Source organism: Sciurus vulgaris (genome assembly GCF_902686455.1).
Source record: "Sciurus vulgaris genome assembly, chromosome: 7".
Taxonomy (NCBI): Eukaryota; Metazoa; Chordata; class Mammalia; order Rodentia; family Sciuridae; genus Sciurus; species Sciurus vulgaris.
In genome coordinates this window covers 14447986-14475747 of record NC_136467.1, presented here as the reverse complement: position 1 = coordinate 14475747, position 27762 = coordinate 14447986, and the positions used below count along the sequence as shown (strand labels likewise).

Genomic DNA, 27762 nt, shown 5'->3' with positions numbered 1-27762 from the left:
TTCCCAAACAAATTAAAACAGATAATGGTCCTGGATATACATCCCAGGCCTTTAAACAATTTTGTTCCACCTTTGGTATTCAACATGTCACAGGAATTCCCTATAATCCTACTGGACAAAGCATTGTTGAGCGTGCCCATTTAACGCTTAAAAACATGCTTTATAAACAAAAGGGGGAATAGGGGCATCATTCAGATCCCCAAAAGACAAACTGTCTGTTGTCTTGTTCATTTTAAATTTTTAAAATCTGGATTCTGAGGGTCGATCAGCTGCTGACCGTCATTAAGAGCCTAATAAAAAGCATCTACCTCAAGTGCTCTGGAAGGACATTCCATCAGGACAATGGAAAGGCCCAGATCCGGTATTAATCTGGACCCAAGGGTCTGTTTGTGTTTTCCCATAGGACGCACATTCACCGATTTGGGTGCCGGAGAGATTGGTCAAGGCCTCAACAGAGACCCAAAAACAGGAAGAAGATGAGGAGGCTTCTCCCGCTGATGGTGCTGGTGAATCCTTGCCAAATTAATGGAGGAGACTCACGTGAACTATGGGGGATAGAAGATGTAGACCTATCCTGTACCCCTTACCAACTCCTCTATTCTATATCCTCCTATTTTTACATTTGGCCACATTTCTGCAGTCCGCTGTTCTATGGGGAAAAGAATGGTTTAAGTTTTTGTCCAGGGGAGGTCTCTTGTGTGTTGTATCTGTCCTGTGCATATACAAAATGCATATACATCCGCGCAGAAAAACAGCCATTATTTGCCAAGCTCTCGTTGCAATTGATGCTGGCCCATCCCCCCAAGTCTGGTTTATTATGCTGGACCGATAGCCAATGACGGGTAAGATTCATGGGGTGCTCATACCAACCTAAGACAGGAAATAAGGGCTAGAGCCTCATTGTCCAATGACGGGTAAGGATGTTGCTCTGCTGTGGACAACCTAAGACAGGCACAGTCCCTTTTATAAACAGAAAGGGGGAGTTGTGGCGGACAGAACCCGGGGCCCAGGGTTACGCCACGTGCATCCAAAGATGGCGACTGGCAGAGAGCAAACCGCGTTCTGAATATGCATGGAGAAAGGCAGAACGCATTTACAATTGGCTGTATTATAATCAGTTCAGCTGCCTAGCATGTGGACAGATATACTTTGTATGTATGCTCGAGCGAGTGATCGCTTGACCTTTAACAGGATTGGATGGACATATCTGGTTACAATTGCTTATGCATGAGACTGCTTATATATTGAGGGTGTTATTGGAATAAACGGGAAGCTGCTTCATGAACTTCTAAAGAGTACGTGTCTTTTGTCCTGCTGGTCGGGCTGAAAGTGCGAGAAGCGGCTTTCCGTAAGTGGAGCTGCTTGGAGCCGCCGGGCAAAGAAGCTGCGGTCTTTGGTAAGAGTGGCACAAGCCGCTTGAAGCAGCCTGTTGGCAAGCAGCAGCGGCTTTCCGCAATGATCTGAGCTGCATTTTACAAGGATCGCAGTGGTCATTCTGCTGAAAGCTCCCTGTCCTGGAGGCATTTGCTCCCTTGCCCCTAAGAAAACACCTTTGCCATAGGCCCCTCCTTCTCACTGGCTGCTCCTTCAGACTCTTGCTGGGTCATCTCCCTTTGATCTCTTAGTATGGGCTTCCCAGGTGGCTCAGTCTTCCATTCTTTTCCTCTTCTCTGTCTACACTTCTGTGTTTGCTCTCCAATCCCATATCTTTAAATAAACCTCTATGTGTAAAGGACTACATTTTAATTTCCATTCTGTGCTTCTTTCCAGAGCTCCTGTTATTCCCTACTGCCTACCTCCACAGGTCAAGTTGCATGAGAAAAGGCCTCATCTTGCCCCACACTGAATACATGATCTTGCCTCCCAAACCTGTGTCAGTGTTCCCCCATCTCAGTTGATGGAAACTCCACTTTTTCATTTGCTTAGTCTGAAAAATCATAGGTTTATTTATGACTCTAGTTCCTTCACAGTCCATATTTGATGCTCAAAATATATTCCGAATCTCAGCACCTCTTGCCAGCTCCACAGTTACTGGCTTGGTTCGAAACACTCGACTTGGATTAGTGAAACAGTGTCCTGGCATCTGCCCTCCCTCCCTCACCTGTTCTATTCCCACACAGCATCTTGGGAAAACACTGCCATTTCTGTGGTAAGAAGATGGATGAGAAAGGATGGTTAGGACATGATGGGTAAAGCCAGTAGCGCCTAGTGGGGGTAAAGAAAGTGAGAAGATACAAAGAAACGAGATTGGGGAAGGAAACCGGGCATTAACTACAGGCCCAGGAAAGATTACAAGAAGAATTTTAAATGTATATGAAATTAAAACAATGAATTAGTTAAGCATTTTATTTTATTTTATTTTTCTAAGCTGGCCCAGCACTTGCCACCCTCCTGCCTCAGGTTCTGAATAACTGGGATTATGGGCATAGTGCCACCATGTCCAGTTAGGAAAAGTGTATTTTGACTGGCTTTATGCTAATATTTTTTGGACAATAGTCAAACAAATAAATTCATAGAAAGTCTGAATTAGCAATATTGACCCAATTAATTTTGTAAGCCCAAATTTGGGACTAGGACAGAAAAAAAATCCAATAGTTCTCGCCCCTGGGGAGTGAACATTAGAGTGCAGGAAATCCGTCAGTCGACAAGCAGGTGATTAAGACAGGTGACAGTCGAGATGATGGTACAAAATATCAAATAGGAGAGGGGGTTCGGGGAAGGTATAATCTCAAAAGAGGAGGTCAGGAAATGGTAAGAAAGGACCTCTCAGTGATGGTCAAGGCAGACAAGGAAGAAAACGGGAATATTGGTGGGAAGAGAATATTTCAGAGGGATGGAAAAGGCCAAGGCCTGAGGGTGGAATGTGTTTGCTTGGTTGGTGCCATTTTTCCAGTGAGGTTTCTCTAACTACCATGTTTAATATTGCAACAACACCCAGTTCTCTGTGCTTTTAACCTTCTAACCCAACTTTGTTACGTTTGTTATTTTTGTTTGTACTGGAAGCCTAGTTACACAAGGCTGGAGGTTTCTGTCTGTATTGCTGATGGGTAGTTCACAAATGCTTAGAGCACTATTTTCATATAGCAAGGGCTCATTGTATTTTTCTTGAAAAACCAGAAATGATTAGAAAAGTATAACCAGGGGTGTAGGAAGAAAACTAGAAACTGAATGAAGAATTTCATGGATGCAGGAATAACTATGTAAAATGCTTCTGACAGTTGACACAAGATAAGGGCAGAGAACTGGCTACTGTGAGGACCAGGACACATGCTAATCAGCTTGGCATGGGCCACAAAGCAAAGAAAAGCTGGATTGGGAATAGGTTCTAGAGAGAAAGGGAGAACAGGATTTTGAAACAAAATGAGAACATGGGCAATATTTTCAGAGTTCTTCAGTAAGAAAAAGTAAGATTGAATGGCAGTTGGAAAGGTAAATAGAGTTAAGAAAGTTACTTTTTAAGATGAGAGAAACAACATGCATTTGTAGGTGGATGGGAAAAATTCAACACACAGAGAGATTGAGGGGGAAAATAAGAAAGTGAAGAAGAATAGGAATTCTCCTCTGGAGGGAGGGGGAGGCTGGGATCAACGCACTCGTAGAAGGTTGTCCTGAGCTGGGCACACAGATGGTTCATCCATAGTAACAGGAGTGCAGACCGCGCATTCAGGCACAGATGCAAGTAGGTGGGCTGATGTGGTCGTGGGAGCTGCGGAAATTCTTTTCTGGTTGCTTCTATTTTCTCAGAGAAATAGGAAGCAATGTCAACAGCTCAGAGTGAGGATGGGGAGGAGGTGTGGAAGGCTTGGGGAGAGGAGGCATAAAATAGTTGTCCCAGAAATGGAGGAGTGAGTCGGGAAATGCCCGGTGAGAGCCAGCCAGCATTAGGGCCCAGCTGGGTTAGTCACTGTGCTGGGGGGAGGGTGCTGTTCTGCAGCCACAGACAGCTTCCCTTGTGTGGGATGAGCCAGGCAGAGGTGGGTTTGCGACAGCCAGCACTGTTTTTACCAGGACAGTAGGACAAAGTCAGACATGGACGAGGAACCGAGAAAGGCACAAAAGGTAACTTACTTGAACACTGAATTTAAGCAGGGCACAAAGGGAAGGAGTGAAATGAAGAGTGGGGTGCAGGAAAAGGCCACAGCAACAGTGGGTTTTAGAGCACAGAGGGTGACGACATGTGACAGGAGAGTGAGATGCTCCACAAAGTGACGGGGAGGTTTCGGTTATTGATGATGACCCCCGCAGGCTATGACCAAGGAGTCTGTGGCAAAGGTGGGACGCAGGACAGGACCAAGAGGAAGAAGAGGTCAAGGAGCCCTGGCCAGGATACTGGGAGGATCATCTGTGGTTTCCTAGAATCACTAAACATTATGGAACATCTAGAAAGGAGGCAGAGTTACCTTGGGTAGGGTTGATAACCATGGTAAGGATGGAGTCTGTGAGCCAGTCTCATGATTCCTGAAGATTTGAAAGCCTCACTTCGTTAAAGCAACATCGCTCCTAAAAACCTCACACTACACAAGCTAGAGTCAATAACCCCTTAATCTTAAAACAACTGGGATTATCAGCTGTGTTGCCTTGAGCAAGTCACTTAACCTTTCTCTGCCTACAGTTTACTCATCTGCATAAGACAATAATATTACCTATCTCAAATCTCTTATTATGGATTCAGCAAAAATTAAATATTTAGGACTAAAAACATGGTTCAATCCTCCCTAGTAGTTTGCTATGGTTATAGCTATTTTTCTAGATGAGATCCAGGGTATCTGGAAAACAGAAAAGGTAGTACGGGTACAATTTGCTTTGCAATATAAATATGTTCTGACAAAAATGTAAGTTAACTTTTTAAAAAAATACTAAAAAGAAAAAATTGGCAGAACCATTCACAAAGTGAACTCTTTGAAATATGCATGGTAGAAATGATCTGAATCCAATTTACAAACACTGCCTATGTATTAAAAGAGATGAAATTGTGTTATATTTTTTAAAAAGGTGTGAAGAGTGCAGAAAACCCAACATTCTAAATTGTTATAGAGTGTTTAAGTTTTCTTGACAAGACTAAGAATTATTTTTTCTGTATCTGGTGAGTTCCATAATGCTCTTTTCAAAAATTATTACATCTCTGATCAAGTATGGAGTAGATGCTTCAAATTGATGGACTGACTTAATGCTCTTGAGGGAACCTAGAATTTTAATTATCTCAGCAATGATTTACACATATCACCTTTAAAATTTATCTTATTCTAGGCTTCTAATAAATGCATTTTGAACAAATTAGAATTGATCTTGTAATTGAATATTTCATAGTATCATGACTGTGCTATTTTAAGTACCTGTGTTGTCCAGGCCTAGCAAAAGCTCCTGTCTCAATAAAATGGTGATTCAGAGAGTCACCTTGAACCTGGCCCTTGCTCCTGCCTGATTCTGGTTGCTTCCTATCTCTATTGCATGCCCCACTTTTCTCTTTTGTGTGTTCTATGTGTTAATCTCAGGTGACCGTCTTTTCTGGTTACCGTCCTTCTGGGTCTCCCTGCTTTACTTCTTTTCTGGTTAATGCACCTTGTTTACCTCACTGTGCTGGAGACATTCCTCGAGCTGCAGTCCTAGCAGTCTGTTCCTTCTTTTTCTGTCCCTCTCTCTGTGACTCTCTCTCTCTCTCTCTGAGATCCAGAATGGCTCAGAAAGGGCTTCAAATCCTACAGTCACTGAAGTGTACATGTAAGTGTGCACATCATCCAACTTAAAACTCTTCCCTGTCAGGGCTGATGTCACCTCTAATGGACCTCGAGTTGATACTCCCGTAAAACGTTACAATTATCTAGTAAACAGGGCAGTTGCATTGCTGGGCACTCCCTGTGGTAGAACACTGAGATCTAATGTGTAATGGACAAGCATACCAGTCTTTCTCAAACCTTCAGTTTGGAGCCATCACAAGTGCCAGGCCTTATCTGTCACCTGCACCCATTTGCCCCATACTGAATCTGGCAAAGGGCTGACCCTCAGTGTACATTTTGCTGAATTAACATTCAGATAATACACATAGTACACTTTATTTAAATTCTATGGTGGCTTCTTCTGTATCAAATATTCACATAAAATTGTTTCAAGTATTATGGGTTTCATATGAAGAGAAATTATTACATGTTCCATATGCTTAACTGCTAATTTATTAAGTGGTATTATTTGGGTATTAAGTGATATTATTTGGCACTTTTATCTACTTTTCATATACTAGGAGTCTCAAAATCGTCTAATGTTTTTATGCTTCTGAGAAGGCTTAATGTGGTTCAAACGCAGACAACTTGTGACTCTATCTCATCTGAGGCCTGAATTCGAATAGTGTTGGGGAAGCTGATATCCACACAGAAGAATGAAGATGGACCCTTATTTCGCTCCTTATAAAAGAATCAACTCAAAATGGATTAAATATTTAAACATAAGCATGGGGCACCATCCATGGCCTGCAAATAAAACCAGGCTTGGTTGAGCCATTAGACACGGACATCTGGCTCTCAGGGACTGACAATTGTGAAATATTCTTCCAGGCTGCCAGGAGTATGTGGTTTCTCTGCAGACTAGTTCACTGCTGGAGCTTGCAGGCCCTGGATGTGGAAATGACCAGCTAGAACAAAATGGCTTGCTTAACTCCACCCCATCCTGTTTCTCACAGAAGCAGCTCCTACCAGTATCCCTTTCATCTGTATCGATATAAATAAACTGAGCCTGAGCTCCTCCATTTCCTTAGAGCCAGTCCCTTATGGACGACTTGATTGATCAGGCCCCTGATTCAAAAGATAATTGCCTCCTGCCTTTCTTGATGATAAGTAAATTTCTTAGCTATTATTTCACAGGCAGTTCATCCCTTTGACAGGAACCCTTTTCCTCACCCATGTGGGACATGCAGTGAGACATAACTACTACTATTAGAAGAAAACTTCCTTATGAAAAGCTCCATGACTTTGAACTGGGCAATGAGTTCCTGGATATGACCCTCAAAAGACAGGCAGCAGAAGCAAAAGCAGACAAATGATCATGTCAATCTCAACATTTTCTGCAGAGCAAAGGAAATAAGAGAGTGAAGAGATAACCCACTCTTTGGAAGACAATATTTTCAAATCGTACTTTGCATAAGGGGCTAATACCTGAAATTTATAATGAACTTAACAATGACAACGAAACAAGTACTCCTTTTAAAATAGGGGGAAGAAAAGAAAAAGATAGGGAGGAAATTTCATCAAAACAGAAGACAGATTTTTGACTTTCCTATGTACATACATGAATGTAGCATAGTGCAATCTCATTATCATTTACATCCACGAGACACTAACTTAAAAAAATAAAACTATAAGTGAATAACAGAAAGATCAATAAGAGCAGCGAGAGGGAGGGGATCGGAGAGGGAGGAGGGGTAGGAAAGTGAAAATACTTGGGACTGAACTGGAGCAAATTGAATTCCATGCTTTTATAATGATGTCAAAATGAGTCCTTATGTTATGTACTAAAAAGAACCAAAAAAACATGGCGAAGGACCTATACTGACATCTCTCAAAAGAATACATATGAATGGCCAAAGTATACATGAAAAAATATGTTCAACTTCTTTAATCATAAAATAAATGTAAACTAAAGCCACAATGGGATGGATACCACTTCACACCTGTGTGATTGGCTTTTATATACATGAAGGATAACAAGTGTTGGTGAAGATGTGGAGAAAAGGGGAGCTTTCTTCACTGTGGATGGTAGAGGAAATTCACATAGTCATTTTGGAAAACTGTGTGGCATTTCCTCGTAAAACTAAAAAATGGACTACAATATAATCCAGCAATTCCATTACTGGGTAAACAGCATGCCAAAGAGACGTCTGCACTCCAGTGTTCACTGTGCACTACTTACAGTAACCAAGACGTGGAAACAATCTAAGTCTTATCAACAAATGAATGGATTTGCAAAATGCTGTGTATTTTCACAATGGAATACTGTTCAATCTTAAAATAAAACAAAGCAAATAAAGAAAAAAACTGAAATTGTCATTTTCCACAACCTGGATGAACCTAGAGGCCATCATGGTTAAGTGAAATAAGCCAGGCACAGAGAGACAAACACCGTATGATTTTGTATGACTGATCCCAATGACAGGTGGAATGTAAAAAAGTTGAACTCATAGAAGTACAGGGTAGAAGGGTGGCTACCGGATGCTGGGGATGGGGGACGTGGGTGGGGAAAGGGAGATGCTGGACAATGAGAACAAAGTTCTGGATAGGAGGAAGGGTTCTGGCGTTCTCTAGCATGGCCTGGTGACCACAGTTAACCGCCACGTATTATGCATTTCAGAATGGCTAAGAGAGCATTTTAAATTTTCTCAACAAAAATAAATGATAAATATCCCAGGTGATGAGTAGGCTAACCACACTGAGTTGATCATTCTAAAATGGTTAGAGATATTTGAACAGCACATTTTATTTATAATTGTATATGCAATTATTATATCAATTAAAAATTTTAAAAATGAAGAGAAAAAGAAGTGTCTGAAGGCACTGAGTGTAACTAAGGAAGGGCCAAGAGTCATGGAGGCAGGACCCCGAGTAGGGTCTACAGCTGATGCAAAGTCTGGCTGTTAGTCCTGTTGGATGAGCCAACCGGGGGTGGAGTCTGCTGTACTGAAAGGACCAAGAACTGAAATGGCATGACATTTCTGTGTTTCTACATTTCTAGCTCCAAAAATAAGGTCCCAAAGAGGCATGAAACCAAATCTGTCATGAATTTGCTTTATGATCTAGTCTAGAATAGATAATAGACTATTTCCTTGGGGGTAATTAAGTAATAACTGTATGTCCATATACACACAGATACACACGGATAGCAATAATTTGGTAGAAAATATATATGAACTAAAAATTGCCCTTATATAGTCAGGAATAGAAATTTCTACAGAATAGTTTGTTTTCCGTACATACAGAAAAACCTCACCACCATAACAGAGAGAATGGGGAACATAAGCTCAATTATACAATTGCAGGACTGCAATTATGAAAAATAGCATTTTAGTTAGACCTTTACTATCACAAAATGCAAAAAATAGAGTGGAACTTATACACAACTGAACATGCATTAGGCTGAAAATGTCCCAAATGACTAAGAGGCCATTCAATTCTAGCCCCACCACTTCCTAAGGCTCCCTCACCCCACCTTGTAGCACCGGGACCCAAGAATTTTTGCCTGGCCTCCTTTGAGAATGGAGTCAAGAGCCAATCACCCAAAAATTCATACTACCCATAACCTTATCCTTTAGAACATAACATACAGTCGCAGAAATAACAAAGAGAGCTGAAAACAGACCCTAGGCTAGTGGAAAATATCTTCAGAGTAAAGTCTACTGGAATTTTCATGAATAAGTGCAAGAAAGGAAAATGCAAATTTGAGAACTTTCAGGAAGAATGTGTCTGATGGGTGTCTCCAGGGCTCTACTCTGTGGCTTCTCACTAAACACACCTCTAGGCCTCACAGGACTCCCAGGCTGCAAAGTTTTATGACCAGAATTTTTACCTTGTGTTGCTCCAGTTTCCGTTGTATTGTGTTTGCTGTTTCCTCGTGGACTTGCTGAATGGTTATTTCCTCTCTTAGGGCCACCTCTGCCCTGTACAGCCAGGCCCCTATAGTGCCCAGAGGTGCGGGAAGAGATTTATCAAGCTGTATATGCCAATCGAAGAGCTAAAATTCCAAAAATCAGAAGAGTAAAATAAATATCTCCTATGTAGAAGACAATTCCTAAAAATGTCCCAAAATGATGTTAAAGTCTACAGAAGGTTTTAAGTTAATAGCAGGTTCCCTTAATAAATCTCTACTAAACAAACATCCTGAGTTTGAGATTTTGGGTAGGGGGAGGAAATTACAGTCACAAACAATTTTTGAGGAAACTTAAGATACATCTTAAACATGGAAGGATATTAATTATGAAGTGTAAGAGAGTTTCTTCTTGTGGCAATAGCATAAAGCACCCACTGATTCTCTTGTGACTTTTGCTGAAAGGGAAGGTATCAGGTTTGCCAACATGTTCAAAGATAGCAGTAATTATATACCAGCATATGAAAGTCCTGATTATCAGGATGAAAATCTCATTTAAACTTCCTAGAAAAATAAAAGCTATCTAGATAGCTTAAGACACAGATGTGAGGATTCTTTCTGGAACTCGACGATTTTCTAACCTTCTCTCCATTCCTCCGTTTTACTTAATTCTCATGCAGCATTTCCTAATATACTGTAATGCCAGGTAAGGTGGTTGTGGTACTTGGGAACTTCACTATTCTTTGATAGAGTTGATGGGCAAAAGGTAAATTATCCAAATAAATAGCATATGGTAAATTCAAGTCAAATATTTCTATAGGTAATAGAAGTGCTTTGAAATCTTGGTCTTGAAGCTTGCAGAACATTGCTATGAAAGATACAGAGCAGTAGGTTTTCCTTCAGTTACACAAGTGATCGGAGAAGAAGAAATGCTTTAATTCAAGCATGTAAGGTTGTATGTCAGCATCAACAATCATTAACTATTGATGAAAGGTGATTACAGAATGAGACGTGGTTGACTATCCACAGACTCTTTGACAAGATAAGCCACCTTTTCTAAACAACCCAGAACTAAGTTTCCTAAGGTGAGAAGTCATCCAGAAGTTCTTTCAGGATCTCAGTCTAGCAAGAGTCAACAGTTGGCATGTGTGGCAGGAAAATAGCTGCTGACCCAAGCGCTCCCCCTAGCGCACAGAAAAACCTGACAGGAGCAGAGGGGCCTCCCCAGCCTCAGGCAGAGGCAGCAGGGCCAGCTCAGACAGTGCTGGGTAGAAAAAGATGATGAAACATATTCTTGACGGAATTACAAACGCCCTGAGAAGATTAATCGTGGGGAAACTTACCCTGGAGGACACTCTGTCCCAGGATTGTTTTACCAAGGCTTGGTCAAGTGACAATTTACCGTCTCTGTGTAATGGTTGAATTAAATGTTCAATCTGTTTCCTTTTTATTTCATATTGAACTCTGAAGTGTTTAAATGACTAAAAGAGGAAAAACAGAGAAAAATAGGGCAATGAGTCAAAAAAAGCAAAAGCAAAGGAAACCACAGCTCCTAAACAGCTGTCCTTTCTGTGTGGGGAGCACTCGGTGTTTGCCGTTGATAATAATACCAAGGGCGTTGATGAAAGTGATTGCAGTGATCATTCGTTCTGTTCTCAGAGCTTGCCCCTGGCTGAATGCTTTCCACATACTGTGCTCACTGGGTCTCTCCATAACCCTACATCATAGACACGCATTATCATTATGAAGCCCAGAAGTGACTTGGCAAGGCCACGGAGCAGGGGTCAGACACCAGCCTAGATTTCTCGCTGCTAGTTCAGTAATTTGCATACCATTCTATTTTTGTCAGGGAAGAATAGTAAACAGGGGTATAGGCCAGTGTTTGATTTCAAGGTGCAAAACAATTTACAAGAAGAAACTGCATACATCAAAATAACAATGAATTAAAATATGTAAATTTGAGTTCAAATTAATCCAGATTAGCTGGACAAAGTGGTGCACACCTGTAATCCCAGTGGCTCTGGAGACTGAGGCAGGAGGATCATGAGTTCAAAGCCAGCCTCAGCAACTGAGTGAGGCCCTAAGCAACCTAGCGAGACCCTGTCTCTAAAGAAAATATGAAAAAGAGCTGGGGATGTAGCTCAGTGGTAAAGCACCCCTGGGTTCAATCCCCAGTACCAAAAAAAAAAAAAAAAAAAAAAAGCCTGGATTGGTAGATCTACTTTAGGGGATCTCATTTATATAACCATTCTTTAATTGTATGGTATTATAATATAATATGATATTATATTAGAATATCAAGTATGTCACAGAATAGTTAAAGCAAATTTATAATATTTAGGCTTAACCATATGTAAATATAAGAAGTATTTAAATTTGTACATTTTATATTAAATCATTGTATCCCAACATGTGACTCGAAGTCCAAATTATGAATTGAAAATGCCACTAAAATGTGCAATTATTTACAGAGCAGAATAATGACCCTAGAGGATCTAGTAGATTAACACATCTAAAAAAAAGAACTTCAAAATTATAAACAAATATGCAAATTCACAGGAAGAACACTGGGGGGAGATGGTGAATAAAAATTTTACCACAACTTAATATAATTTAAAAATGAACAGAGCTTTTTTGGGGGTGTAGTTCAGTGGGTTTGATTCCTAGCACCACAAAATGATAAAACAAATGAATAAACTCTATGAAAGCATATGCATGGAAAATATAGTATTTCTTGATATTAAAATAGAAAGAAAATGCTGATTACATAATACAGAGATGAAAGAAAAAATTTTCCCTGACTGCATAAAAGGGTATAATGATATGAGGAAAAATTTTCAGATTTCAGATGGTCACTACCCATTTTTAAACATGTAGTGATCATCTATGACTCAAAAGAAGTGCTGCTTTTTTGTATTTTTATATTTATCTAAGCATCTGCTTTCCTCTCATAAAATCATATCTGTACAATAGATACTTTTGTAACTTGGATTTTTTATATTTTATGCTAAAATTAAAACTCACTGATGGACTATGTAAGTATATTCAGCCTGTTTTTGGATATCTCTTCTCAACTAACTCAATCACTTTTTAATAGAGCTCATCCCCCCAAATTTTATTGTTTTAAAAGATTATATTGAGTTTCAAGGCAAAATAGTACATGGATAATAAACATTTATTTATTGTTCTGCCAAGTTCAATAAATATAATAATAATGGTATAATCCATTTAAATTTGTGCATATTTACTCGATTATATAAAATGACACACTAATGCCATAGATTAATCTTTTGTGGTCTGGCAAGTTGAAACTCTCATATCATTATACCCTTCTATGTAGCCAAAATGACTAAAATGTAATATAGAACAGACTACAGAATAAAATCCAAAATATATTATATTCAGTTTTTCCACTAAAATGAAGTGGTATTTTAAGAAGAAGGAAGATGGCAATGCTGCATAGAATAAATCACAACTTTTTAATGGGAAAAACCTGTTACAGACTTTGTATCTTGGAAGTGAAAATTGGAAGCAGAAATCCAATTAATGACAGTGTAATGAGACTGGGGAAAACAACTCTGACCCTGACTTCAGTGCAATAGTGTTGAACTGGTGTTGAAACTGATTCCCTTAATGGACCCACTCCAAATATTCATGTTGCAATCCCTTATTAAATTCAGCCAATCTTATTGTAATTTTCATTTGACTCAAGTCAGTTATTTATTCATTTATTTTGAGTGGGCTTTCATGTTATGTGACATCTGTAAAGCCATGAGTTCTATAAAACAATGACTCCATAGTATATTTCTGGGTTGCCTCTAAGACTCTGAGTCTAACCAGCAATGACACCTCATAGCTCCATAGGGAGGGTGGACACAATTCAATATAAAGATACCTATATAGGGAGAAATGTAATTATTACATTATGTACAAATTTAATTTATGTGCATATTATTTCCTTATTGTCTTTTCTCAATATATTTAGGAATATTATATAGATTATGTGACATGTACATCTCATCCATGAAAAGGTTTTGAAAAATTGAAATCTCTTTTCTGTATCTTACCTGATACTTATCCTGCAAATTTGATTCTGTCATCTGTGCCCTTGTCAAATCTCTTTCAAATTGTTCAATCCAAACTTTCATTTCCTTCAAAATGAGTCTGTCTTCTCTCTGGAAACCAGAAAACATCACAATTATATTAGTAACTGTGAATTTATTCAATTACTGGTTGAACCTAATATTTAATATATCCCAATTGTTTTTGAAATTTTTTCTTTCTCCTTTCCCTGTCCCTTCTGAAGTGTAAGAAGCAAAATTAGTTCTAGAAAAATATCTTAAATATCTTGTTAATATCCAAATTATCCAACTCCATTTTTCTCCTCAAGTATCACTAACCTAAGAAAGAAAATGTGATCCAAAGATTAAGTCCTACATCCAAAATTAATAAGTACAGCAATAGTTGGAGTGAAGATGTAGGCCTGTAGCTTGCTTCCCAACCCAAAACTACTGGTAACCCAGGGGACTATTCTGGATGGGATTAACTTTGACCAAATTCAAGGAGTGGCAGTCAGAATAATGCTGGATGAATTGCCTACATTGTTACTTCAAAACAATATTCAATATTATGACATAAGTAGATAGAAAACATATTTATCTTATTTAAATGTCATATTCCTAGATTGGTGCAGCACAGTTCATAGAAGAGATTTACCAAGTTATCTGCTGAATCAATACATCGAGCATTAATTTAAACATTTATTTCCACAAATAATAACAGGAGCCATTATAGCACTGATTTAGAAAAACATTCTAATTTTTCATCAATATTCCATATCTTATAAGAGTGCCAAACTAATTATAAACATTTAACCTGATTTTGGGCACTTGCAAATAACTTTTAACTATAATATCTTACTTGCTGCTCACATTCCTGTGACAGGTCTCCTCACAGGCAGTACAGGCACTATACAGGTAGGCCAAACTGGTACCAAATTCTGATTTGGCCATGCATTAGCTCTGTGACCTTGGTACATCTTTCTCTCTTTCTCTTATTTTTAACCTTTCGGTTATTGCATCATCATCTGTTCTCAGATGATGTTCTCAGATCATCCCACACCCTTCCCACACTTTTGGTGACAAATGGAGGTCATCTGTGTTATACATCCAAGGACAGAGACAGGCACACAGTGTTGGCATGATCCTTGACTTCTCTCATTCTCTGATCTTGCTACAGCAACTCTCGCCTGAACACATATTTTCCCATTTCCCCCCTTGATATTCTATGGAAAACTTTTCCTGACAAAGAAGTCTGGAGGCAAGAGGTCTCTACTCTACCAGTGGTTCTCAAACTTTATCATGTACTCCATCATCTAGAGGATCAGGGTTCAGGGTTATCTGAACCAGAAAGCACGTATACAGGCTTTCTGGTTCAGTAGATCTGAGCAAGGCCCAAGAATTTGTACCTCTAACAATTTTTCAGGTGAACCTGCGCATGCTGGTTCTACATACTTAGGGACCGCATACTGAGATCAACTCCCTATGGTCCTGGACCCTGAGGAACACCCAAATGCACGCCATTGTGTTTGTCTCCTTAATTATCTCCTTATCCCCCAATTATCAATTATTTATCACCTATGGATTTATCTCCAGTACCTAACGTAGTGTCTGGTCCTCCGGATCATACAACTTAGGATTATGTAATAATGATTAATTGATATCATAGTTTTGTGGGTTTTGTTGCGGGGGGTACTGGGGATTGAACTCAGAGGCACTTGACCACTGAGCCACATTCCCAGACCTATTTTTTATTTTATTTAGAGACAGGATTTCACTGAGTTGCTTAGAGCCTCGCCATTGCTGAGGCTGGCTTTGAACTCGTGATCCTCCTGTTTCAGCCTCCTGCAGTGCTGGGATTATGGGCATGTGCCACGGTACCTGGTGGATATCATAGTTATTATGAGAAAGAAGTAAAACTGCAGAGTTTCAGCTCTTCCTACCATTGCTCTTTCAAATGATCAAGTGATAGTCATCAGGGCTCATGTTTTATTATAGGTCAATTTTTGTGCCCAGAAAAACACTAACAATGCATTATTACAAGCTCAGAGGAACAAATAAATGCCCTTGGTTATCTCCCAAGTATCAGATGTCAATGGGACCACTCACTACACCTGTCCCCTAAAGTGTGCATGTGCAACTTTGCTGGCAGGCTTTTATCAAGCTCTGCATCCAAATTGCTCTTGGGACTGTTTGTTACCAATTGGAAATTACTTCACAAAGTCACGGGAGGATTATGTTCTTAGAATAACTTATTACAGTCCATAATTTAGCAAATGACTTTTTCTGGTGGTAGAAAAGTTATCAAGCAAATCGCAAAAGATATGAGAGATACTATTTATACATTCAACATTTTACTTTCTAAGAGGAAAATGAAGTCTGAAACAATATTTAAAGTCGCAGAAACAATTAGTCTTATGGATTTTCTTCAACTGGTAAGTTTAACTCACATTCGAAAGACCTGGATGTCTATTTGTGTGCAGATCATGTAAATTCAAAGAGCCAAACTGTTACCATTCTCTCCACTACCCTCTGTTTCTCTCTGTCTTCCCCTTCTCTCAGAGGCACAAAAATAACACAAACTTATGCTTCATGAAGCATGAAATAAGGTTAATTTAATATTTGACATGAAATTGGTACTTATGATTTTCTGCTCCAATGTTGGCATAAAGTCCACTGCACTGTTAGATGTTTAACCCCAGGCCCAAGTATAATATTAAAGAAAGTTGGAAAAGCTAATGTGTAGAATAAATATTCAATAACTTGGATATGAGCAAGAATTTAAAGTCATTTGGCCCACAAAAATTTTTAGCACCTATTATGTTATGAACGTTACTAAACTATGTAATTAATACTTAGCAAAAGAGATGTGGGGGATCTCAGACTGACAAGTGAAGTGATACTTACCTTTTTAAATTATTCCCCACTTAATAGTATAAGGCATAAAAGTAAACCTTTGTTTTTATTTTTCATATTACATTTCAAGAAATCAAACACAGCTAGTATAATTCTTTTTATTAGTGCTATTAAGTGTTAAAAATTAACACTATTAAGTGAAGTGCGGTCTCATAATTGAAAATTAGTGGAAAAGTTCGTGGAAGTGACTTAGTCTGTCACTAACATTTAATAACATATGCATGTTATTTGTTGTGTTAGAAAGAAAAGGAATTAACATTGACCAAAGTAGTAAAAGAAATGTATACGTAAGGACAATGCATGCAAAGGAATGGCCAACAGGCTACAGAATGTAGAATATTTAAAACAGGTCACTCATTGAAGGTTACTTAAATCTTACCTTAAAACTTTGGATAGAAATTGCAAAAGATGGGAAAACTGGAAGTATTTCCTAACAATATGAAAAAAAAATGATACATAGAAACATACTATAAATTAGGATCAAAAATTATACAGGAAACAAGAATAAAATTACTGGAGAAATATCTGTCTATAGATGGCTAGGTGATGATTTTAAGGGTATAATAACATTAGGATTTTTTTCAGAATGTCCAATAAGTCAATAAGTAGTTATTGGAAAATGGCATTACAAAAACTTGAAATAGCTATGTGGGGTAACACAAACAGTTCCAAATGTGTTTTGAAATAAAATTAAACACTTTAGGAGAACTACATAAATGTTTTCCTGTCGATACACCAGCAGCACACATGTCTTCCTCTGCGTCTCTCATGTAGTTGGCTGTGCTTTGGCTTCTAAGTGTAATCAGTGGTATCTGTTGCAGTGGAAGAAGGGTGTCCAAAAATAAATGAAAATTCACTGGGCCAGAAAATAAGCCAGCAGGCCTGTTTCATTTACTTATGACAAAGTACTAATAACCGAAGCAATACCTTTATGTTTCTTCAAAAGCTTTACTGGTTCAACTATGGCATGGTAATGCCCATTTGCAGGTAGAAAATCATAGTTAAAATGCATCTGTAAAATATCGGATTTGAATAGACACATAAAAGGTGATGCAAAAATCAAATGCATACAAAAAATGGAATCTTGGCAGGTATGCTTGTGTGCTAGGAGATTTGCTAAGTCCTGAGTAGGCAAATACTGAGTATTCTGAAGAGATGGCGTCAGCCACCTGATATACATGGTCTATAAAAATCTTAAAAATTCATTAAATACAATTAAAAGGCCATTAATGGCATTAACACATATAAGCCCTGCATCATTAGAAGAATTTTTGGAAACTGTGCAGAATATTGTTTTAGATGCTTGGGTCCTATATTACAAATACCACACAAAAGGGCAAAGCTTATAATCTATCTTCCTCAAAATCAATTTTTGAAATGACCCTAAAGAAGTCATATGGATTATTTTTGGGAAAGGATACAGGGGATTTTTTTTAAGGATCAAATCTTACTTTCTAGACAATGAAGTTAACCTCCTAATAATAAGACTCTAATGAAGTTTACCGAAGCTTGTGGCAGGAGTTTGTATGTTTCACATCTCTGGGGGTCTTTGCATTACGTTCCTATTCATGGGCATCTACCTGTGTTTCTCAGATGCTTCCAGTCATAAAATTTACCTATCTGAGATGACAAATGTCAGAGTAATTGGAAACAGGAAAAACTCAGAAAACAAATCAGATATAAATCCAACTGAGTAATACAAGGACTTTAGATATAGAAATCAAATAGAAATCTGATTTTCTTTGTGCTGGATGAGGTGTCTGTTTTCTTAGTTTCTTATTCATCCAGTAACATCCATATCCAATTATATTGTCAAAACTCAGACACCCCCAAATGACTCAAAGTGCTGACATATGCAGAGCCTTGGCTTTATAGCCTTTTGTGTACTTCTTAGAAATGTTTGCTTTACTAACTATGGATAAGTTACTCTGGTAGTCAGTGCCTGTGCCTGAATACTGGCAAGACACAAGAAGCATTTCCTAAAACCAGTTTTTAAGACACCAGCATGGCTCTATCAAACACCATAGTAACTTCATCCAGGAGGCATAGGAAACACCAGTTACCTATGTTTTCATTCTTTCATGAAGTCACTGATTTCTATTAGTATAATACTTGTTTCCACTTGACGATCCAGCCTTATGCTTCCCTGACCTTTCCTTCCTTAGGCCTGTTTCTAAGATTTTAGAAAACATATTTTAAAAGTTTTGTTTTTCTCTGCCTTCATTGTGATCTCAAACTGCTTCCAAACTCCAGCTGAGATCAGGGCAATACAGAAAGGTACATCTTGAAAATTCCATTTATTACTTTCCCTACAGTCATTTTGCTTTATGATTCATTATAAATTCAGCAGTAAATCCACCTTTTTATAGTTTAAAAGGAATAAAATGCAGTTTTAAAAATAGCAGGAGAAGGGCTATTTCCATAGTTGTTAGAAACCAGGAGACCAGTAGTCTACTTTCCTGGATGGAGGGCAATATGGGCAGTTTCCACAGGGAAATGCAGAAAACATTTTTAAAAAGAATTAAAATGTTTATGCCTTTTAGACTAGAAATTCTACTTCTAAAAACAAATCTTACAACAAAGTTTTATTTTAAGACTGTTCATAAAAGTGTTATTTATAATAACAAGAAGTTAGAAATTTCTAGCAGTTAAGTTTAGATAAATAAAATACACACAGATGATGACTTGCATAATTCTTCATAACGTTTACAGAAAAATAATTATAAAATTGAATGGATATTATTATTATATTTTTCTTAAAATATCATGAACCTACATATACAAGAAAAATGTTGGAAATTAACATCAACATGTTAATTTTTTTCCTTAGTGTAGGTTCTCTTTAGAAAGTCAAATAAAGATAATTTTCCCTTTTTTTCCAAATTTAGTTAAAAATAATTGTGATGCTGAACATACACCATTTGAGCAGAATGAAAAAAGTAAATTTTACTTAAACTATTGTAAGCTGAAAATTCTAACCACAGTGAATAATTTCAACTTTTAAAATTTTGCCTTACTTCCATATGCTTGCTGTAAATAGCTAACATTAAATCTCAAAGTCAAAATTAGATTTCATCAGATCAAAGAGACTCAAGACCTATGTGTACAAATGTGATAGAAGTAAAATTACTTCAGTCCTTAAATTACTAAAATTGAGTTCCCAACACTGCTATTTTTCCTTAGTTTAGCTCATCAGCATTGCATATCTAGTACTTATTATTATTATTACTATTATTATTATTATTATTATTATTATTATTAGATACCAGGGATAGAAATCAGGGACCCTTGGTCACCGAGCCATATCCCCAGTCATATTTTGTATTTTATTTAGAGACAGGGTCTCACTGAGTTGCTTAGCCTAGCACTTATTTTTAGTAATGCTCTCTCTACCAGGCAACATAGAAGTCAGCAAAATCTTTTCATTTAATCACCTTTTAATTCGGTGATATCTATTCTTTAATTGCTCTCATATTACAATGCATTCCAATTTACCTTTTTGAAAACAGTACCCATAAAAACCTAAGCCACTGTCACCGAGCACACTTGCAACACGTGAAAACAGATACTCACGTCGGTCTCTAGCCCATCACTGCCTGCGTTGTGGACATCAGGATAATGTTTCAGAAACTGGGCCACATAGGTCATAATTGACTTCTCATCTGGTTTATCCACATCAACATCTGGAAAAACCAAAATCAAACATGAATAAATTAATTAGCATTCATTGGAGTTTAATAATGCAAGTTTTAAAATCTAGCTATTGTACTAAGAAAACTGTCCTAAATGCAGAAAGAAATAGAATTATTATTTAGACATTTGGGGGAAGAAGGGAAACCAATTTAGTCTGGATGAAACATGTCAAGAATTTTACAACTCAAGATAATGTGTTTTAACAAACAGCTTTTAGAAAAGTAATACATGTTCCATTTACATAGTCTCATCAATAATTTAGCAGAGATCAAAGATTCTGTATGGTTATTCAGATATTCTGTCTGGTTAATAAAATACAAATAATATGTAAATTTTAGAATCGGGGAGAGCAGGAAGTATAAAATGTTTGCAGGTGTGATACTGCATGACTGCTTGAATGCCATTATACATGGCCAAATGCAGATAACCTCCTTGCCCCCATAAATTTTGCTTGAGAAGAATGGGATATGCCATATATCCAATTTCTTAGTCTTTTCACTATGAGGCATTCTTTCTAAATTACTAAACTTTGCTGTTGTGAATCGAGCTGTTATAAACATTGATGTGGCTACATCACTGTAGTACGCTGTTTTTAAGTCCTTTGGGTATAAACCAAGCAATGGGATAACTGGGTCAATTGGTGGTTCCATTCCATGTTTTCTGGGGAATCTCCATACTGCTTTCCAAATGGTTGCACCAATTTGCAGTCCCACCAACAATGTATTAGTGCATCTTTTCCCCACATCCTTGCCAACATTTATTGTTACTTGTATTCTTTTTTTTTTTTTTTTTTTTTTTTTTTTTTTTTTTTTTGCGGTACTGGGGATCGAACTCAGGGTCTTGTGCTTGCAAGGCAAGCACTCTACCAGCTGAGCTATCTCCCCAGCCCTCGTTACTTGTATTCTTGATGATTGCCATTCTGACTGGAGTGAGATGAAATCTCAGTGTAGTTTTAATTTGCATTTCTCTAATTGCTAGGGATGTTGAACATTTTTTCATATATTTGTTGATTGATCATATTTCTTCTTATGTGAAGTGTCTGTTTAGTTCCTTAGCCAATTTATTGATTGGGTTATTTGTTCATTGGTGTTAAAGCTTTTTGAGTTCTTCATATATCCCTCTTATATCTTAATGCTCTATCCGAGGCACAAAGATTGTCTCCCATTCTGTAGGCTCTCTATTCATATTGTAGATTATATCCTTTGCTGTGAAGAAGCTTTTCAGTTTGATACCATACCATTTATTGATTCTTGATTTGACTTCTTGCACTTTGGGTGTCTCATTGAGGAATTTGGTTCCTAAGCCAACATGACAGAAAGTTGAGCCTATTTTTTCAAGTAGGTGCAAGAGGGTCTCTGGTCTAATGCCTAAGTCTTTGTTCCACTTTGAGTTTAGGTTTGTGCAGGGTGAGAACTAGGGGTTAAATTTCATTCTACTACATGTGGATTTCCAGTTTTCCTAGAACCACTTGTTGAAGAGACTATCTTTTATCTAATGTATGTTTATGGTGTCTTCATCTAGTATGAGATAACTGTATTGTTGGTTTGTCTCTGGGTCTTCTGCTATGTTCCACTGGTCTTCATGTTTGCTTTTGTGCCAATACCATGCTGTTTTTGCTACAATAGCTCTGTAGTATAATTTAAGGTCTGATATTGTGATGCCTCTTGTTTCACTTTTCTTGCTAAGGTTTGCTTTGGCTATTCCAGGCTTCTCATTTTCTCAAATGAATTTCATGACTTCAACAGATGAATGGATAAAGAGAATGTGACATATAAACACAATGGAATATTATTCAGGCATAAAGAAGAATGAAATTATGGCATTTGCCAGTAAGTAGATGGAACTGGAGACTATCATGGTAAGTGAAATAAACCAGTCCCAAAAAACCAAAGGTCGAATGTCCTCTCTGATATGTTAATGCTAACATACAATAAGCAGGGTGGAGTGAAGAATAGAAGTCCATCGGATTAGACAAAGGGGAATGAAGGGAAGGGAGAGAGAATGGGAATAGGAAAGACAGTAGAATGAATTGGATGTAACTTTCCTATGTTCATATAGGCATACCCAACCAATGAAATTCCACATCATGAACTACCACAAGAATGGAATCCCAATTAGAATAAGTTATACTCCATGTATGTATGACATGTCAAAATACACTCTACTGTCATGTATATCTAATAAGAACAAATAAACATATTAGTCCCCAAAATGGAATGGTATGGCAGAACTCCTTGGATGGTTCACAGAGAAAAAATTTGGAACATTTACATATTAGTAATTTTATTATCATAAAATCTGAAAATTATGATTAACTCTGAAACATCTGACTGCCTTCCCCAGCTGCTTCATGTACTTCCTTCGTACTTTGTCTTTTGCTTGAAATGTTATTTCTTCCACCAAGTCATTCTTCCTACTCTATGGTGACCCTGTTCTCTTCCTGCCTGCTTTTCAGGAAATCTTCACTAATAGCAACCCCCACCCCTCTCCAACCCCTTTACTTCCTCTGGTCTACCACTTTGCCACATATACTTCTATTAAATTAAGACTTTTATTTTTTGCTGCAATAAATAAATAAACAAATAATTGAAAAGAACTGACATCTTAAAACTGAGCCTTCTAAAATTGAGTCTTTGTGTTCATGAATATAGAATGTCTCATTTATTTCTTTATATATAGAATATAGAATGTCTCATTTATTTCTTTTCATTTTTATTTATTTGATTTCTTTCATTGATGCTGTACTTATCCTTATGAGATCTTGTACGTATTTTGTTAGATATGTACTTTTTTTCCTTCATAGTAATATAAATGGTATTGCGTTTTAAGTTTCAAATTCCAATTAGCCATTGATGGTGTATAGGAAAGCAATCCACTTTTGTATATTACCCTTGTGTCCTGCAACCTCACTCTAAAATTTTCTACATAGGCATTTGTGTCATCTGTAAACAAAGATAATTTTATTTCTTCCTTAAAAATAAATAATAATATTTTGAATAATCAAGTACTCTTTGAAGGAGGCAGCCTGAAAAACCAATCAATCAATGTGGTTTCAAAGCTATAGATTTTTGCTATATAAAATTAGTATAAATTGGGCACTGAAATTTTGATGCTGAATATGGGGATAAGACTGAATAAAGAAAAAGTACCAAATGTTACAAACAAATCTTTAAAACATCCATTTAAAAGGCAATAACCATGATGACACTTTGAAGAGCAATGTATACACTCAAAACCAAAAAAATCTAAAGCCCACAATTAAAATATAAAACTAAACTAACAATGGACAAAGATTTCTTTTAATTTGGGATCTAATTCTAGAGACCATCAATATAGGACTTTAAAAAGAAACAAAGATAATATATCCTGGAATTTCTTAGATGACTTAAAGGTGATTTTAGAAATGAAAAGATCACTCATATTTGATACTGATGCTAAAGAGGTATGTGAAGAAGGAATAAAACTATTTCATGAAATGGGAAAAGGGAAAGAAAAGCAACATTTAATACATGATTTAACATTATATGTGCCTTTTAATATATATGTGCCTAACTTATAAAATAACTATTACAATAGCTATTGATCTATTTATTCTGTATCTCTAAAAGTTTATACATTCAAGTTGGCTAAATTACTTTGAAGAGGAAGATTCATTAGGAAAACAGAAGATCCACTTATACCTGGGATAACCTTGCATTTGGGGAACCTCAGTTTCTGATGACTGGTGGAAGTACTAAGACCTTCTATTCTAAGGGACATGAAAGGATGCTTTATACTCTCATCCTACACTAGGAAGAGCTATGACTCTCTTGCATCCTCTGCAGTTGATAGCTGGGCTGTGTGTGCAGTCTCTCCCTTGGCATTCTGTACAGAAACAAGATGTAGATTCCTTGACTACTTGAGTGGAATGTGGGGGTCCAAATAAGCACTCTGACATGGCCAGGGATCTCCATAGGGCCTTTCATCTCAGAGGAGATTCACCAAGGTTTCTATCACTTTCACTTGGAAATGCCTGGGCATCACTTTTGCTTTAGGGCTGGGAGAATTCATTCTGAAATCCAATCTTTTAGAAAAGTGTGTTTTCACTGTACATTAACATTTATGCATTCATTAATGGAAGTTTCCATAACTTCCTACACAAATGGGCAATTACATATGACATTTATGAAATTCATTTTGATAGTTATGGTTTGGGTGTGAGGTGTTTCCCCAAATGATCATGTGTGAGACAATGCAAGAAGGTTCAGAAAAGAAATGATTGGGTTGTAAGGTTTTAACTCCATCAGTGAATGAATCCCCTGATAGGGATTAACTGAGTGGTAACTGAAGCAGTAGGGTGTGGCTGGAGGAGGTGGGAATTGGGATGTGGCTTTGGGGTATAAATTTGTATCTGGCAAGTAGAGACTTCTCACCACGTGAGCTGTTTCCCTCTATCACACTATTCTACCATGATGGCCTGCCTCACCTTGAGCCCCAAAGAATGGAGACTTCTGTGTATGGATTGAGACCTCTGAAACCATGAGCCCCTAAATAAACCTACTCTCCTCTATGATTACTCTGGTTGGGACTTTTAGTCACAGCAGCAAAATTGCTGACTGAAACAGATACTTTGTTTCAATATTAAAAACAACTTACCACTTTATTAAAGTTTATCAGACCAGTCTTTTGAATGCTTGAAAAAGTTAACTCCATTTCTAGAAAGACTTAAAATTCACAATCTTACCAAAAATATGCAAAAGAATTGGAACGGAAAATATTAGTCAACCATTTGAATAGTTTGCTACTTTCACCAAAACATTGGATGGATACCATAATTTCTAAGTATCTAATAACTGACATTTTGAATATATGATCTTAGATTAGTAATAATCGATTTCTTACAGATTCTGTGGAATTAGAGTAATCATTGCTTCTGACACACCCTCATCCCTCATACACACACTTCGAACACCTTCATTTCACCCTTTCGTATGTTGAGTAAGCCCAGCTCACCTGCTGGTATGCCAATATCAAACAACTGTTGGAGGAATGGTATCATATTCTGTTTCCAAACATGGAGGCAAATATCTATCCAGAAGAAAATTAGTGCAGAAAGATATTATTTCTTGCTTTCTGTCCCCTAAAGAGCTTTAGAAGTCATGTAATTTGTGGGTTTAATACATACAAATACCCTATGGTGAGGTACATAACAGTCAGCAATTATTCAACGTACCTTCAGGATCTAGCAGTCTTGGAATGCCCAGTTGCGTTTCAGCAATAGTGAAAGCATCCTCCAGATTTTCTCTGTTAGATCTGCCTTTCACCTTCTCCAAGTCCACCAGCTCAGGTCGGATTGCATGGATAACAGAATGGAAGGCAACCCCACTTCTCCAACTTCGCCCAAAGTCTTTCACTTCTATTCCGATCTGCCTTAGTGTGGTAAACACAGAAACCAGTGTCACGTTCTGAATAAATACAAGTATTGTCTTCAAGATCTCACACAAAACCCAATGCTTGTCACCAATGATGCACTATATCAGTCAAATGTTTTTGAGTAAAATTCAGCAAAAGTTATTTTAGAAGGTAAGAAGAGTTTTTATGAGTTTTTTATGAGTTTTTGAGATTTTTTCAGTAATTGAGATCATCCCCTTAGAGCATATTTTACACTTATTTTTGAAAGAAAAATCAATTTAGAGGAAAATGTGTGACAAAATTTTAAAAAGAGAGAAAATCGTAAAAACACCAAAAGTGACAAGAATTAACCACTCTGTGTTTTTTGAAGAAACTCTATCCAACACATTTTTAATGATAAACAACACTATGTCATATAGCCCCAAGTTCTAACAGACTAAGATGATATGAATACGTCATATCCAACATACCAGAGTGTACCATGGCAAATGGATGTGATCATACATACAAAGTGGTCACAAAAGAGCCACAGTTCACACAATTGCAGATGATAACTCCAATTATCCCACCAATCAAATTACTTTAAAATTCTGTCTTGAGAGCAATGCTCTGTTGAAAAATCTTTTTTCTTTGGTGATGGATTTGATTAGTTCAAGGTCAGTTACAATTGAGAAAGTAGTTCAAGCTGGCAATACTACATTGTGATTGAAAACAGAAATGAGGCCAAATCATGAGCGATTTTTCTATATATAATTTACCAACTATAAGAGAAGTTCCAAAAAGAGTTGCAAGGATGATTTTGCACATGGGCAACACCCATGATTAAATGCAGGACCTTTCATTGTGACCACTTGGTTAGGGAATATTGATGGATAAAGTCTTCTAATAGAGTCTTTCAAAAATTAGTGACATTAACTTTAAAGTTGTTCCTAAATAAAACAAAACATCTCTGAGATTTTACCAGATCCTCAAAATTTCCATAAAAACTACTATAACATACTCCTTAAAAAGTTGGTAAGTGTCCTTAAATATTTATCTCAAGAAGCTTTAGATTCACTCTAAAACATATTTTACCCATGTTCATTAAGTTCACATAAAATATCTTGTGCTAAAAGTGGCATCATTGGACCCGATCATTGGTTTTACAAACAGATATTTTAAAAACAACTGTATGCAAGACTAAAATAATTATAATTCTTAATCTTCTCTTGGTTCTTTGGCAGTATGGATACAAATTCCTTGAGCAGACAACAGATATCCACACAGGTTGAAAAGTCTTTCCTTGTTATCTTTTCATTGGTGCATTACCTCTTCATCTTATTTTTCTACCTATATTTATCCTTTGCTCACATTTCATCTTTTAAAAATATTCCCGACTCCTTAAGCCACTTCAAATTAGTTTTTAACTTAATTAAACAGGGCACAAATAAATGATTGGCTAATAAATATTCACCATGTTATTTAATGTTTTCTTGAACTTGTTTATTGTTTTAGACACTTTCAAAAAGAAATATTTAAAATGCTTCCTTAAACGTTTCCTATCTTGGAATCATTAAAACGTTTCAGTGCATTTTTTTCCTGTTTTATTTGCTGAAATAAATAATATATGTGTTTATGTGTATATATGTGTGAAGACAAACACCATTTCTTATTAGATCAAAGTAGTAGTCAATATTTCTAAAATCTTCTAGTTTTAATATGAACTTCCCTTTTTAGAATCTTACAAACCCAAGGAAAGCTTGTGCATAACTTAAAGAAGTGATGAAATTCTCCAGTTTACAGGCAATTCTGGTCTCTGCTATATATCTACTTCAGGTTATTTTGAATGAATTTGCATGTTCATATCTTCATTTGTTTGATTATCTGATTTACTTCTGTGTTAAAACATAACTGTTCTTCTTAGTTAATAATAGGTATGGAAATGGTTTAACTTAATGCTTTTATTTCTGAGAACATGTACTAGCAGTCCATGAAATTGGCTAAAAAAAAAAAACAAAGAAAACAGAGGGCTTAATGATTTTATGTTACTAACACGGTTTTTGATTTATTTCTGAAATCTTTTAAAATTTTGTGTGAAGACAGTGACTGCACTTTGACCATCAATTGGGTGCTTTCTAAATATTTTCTCATTCCCCACTTT

The 27762-nt window shown here is 37.0% G+C and overlaps 1 protein-coding gene across 2 annotated transcripts in view; it reads right to left on the bottom strand.

Annotated features, from left to right (window-relative positions):
• Positions 1–27762, bottom strand: part of SYNE1 (spectrin repeat containing nuclear envelope protein 1) — a gene marked incomplete at its 5' end in the record, with an annotated part of 439816 nt that overhangs the window by 300972 nt on the left and 111082 nt on the right. The window contains 6 exons of one of the 2 annotated variants that reach the window (XM_079147948.1): positions 9547–9711; positions 10908–11045; positions 13632–13739; positions 16918–16968; positions 20112–20221; positions 25444–25640. In XM_079147948.1, the coding sequence (XP_079004074.1) occupies positions 9547–9711; positions 10908–11045; positions 13632–13739; positions 16918–16968; positions 20112–20221; positions 25444–25640 (769 nt within the window). The remainder of the gene's footprint in view (positions 1–9546; positions 9712–10907; positions 11046–13631; positions 13740–16917; positions 16969–20111; positions 20222–25443; positions 25641–27762) is intronic. The other variant, XM_079147945.1, reaches the window with a different exon arrangement.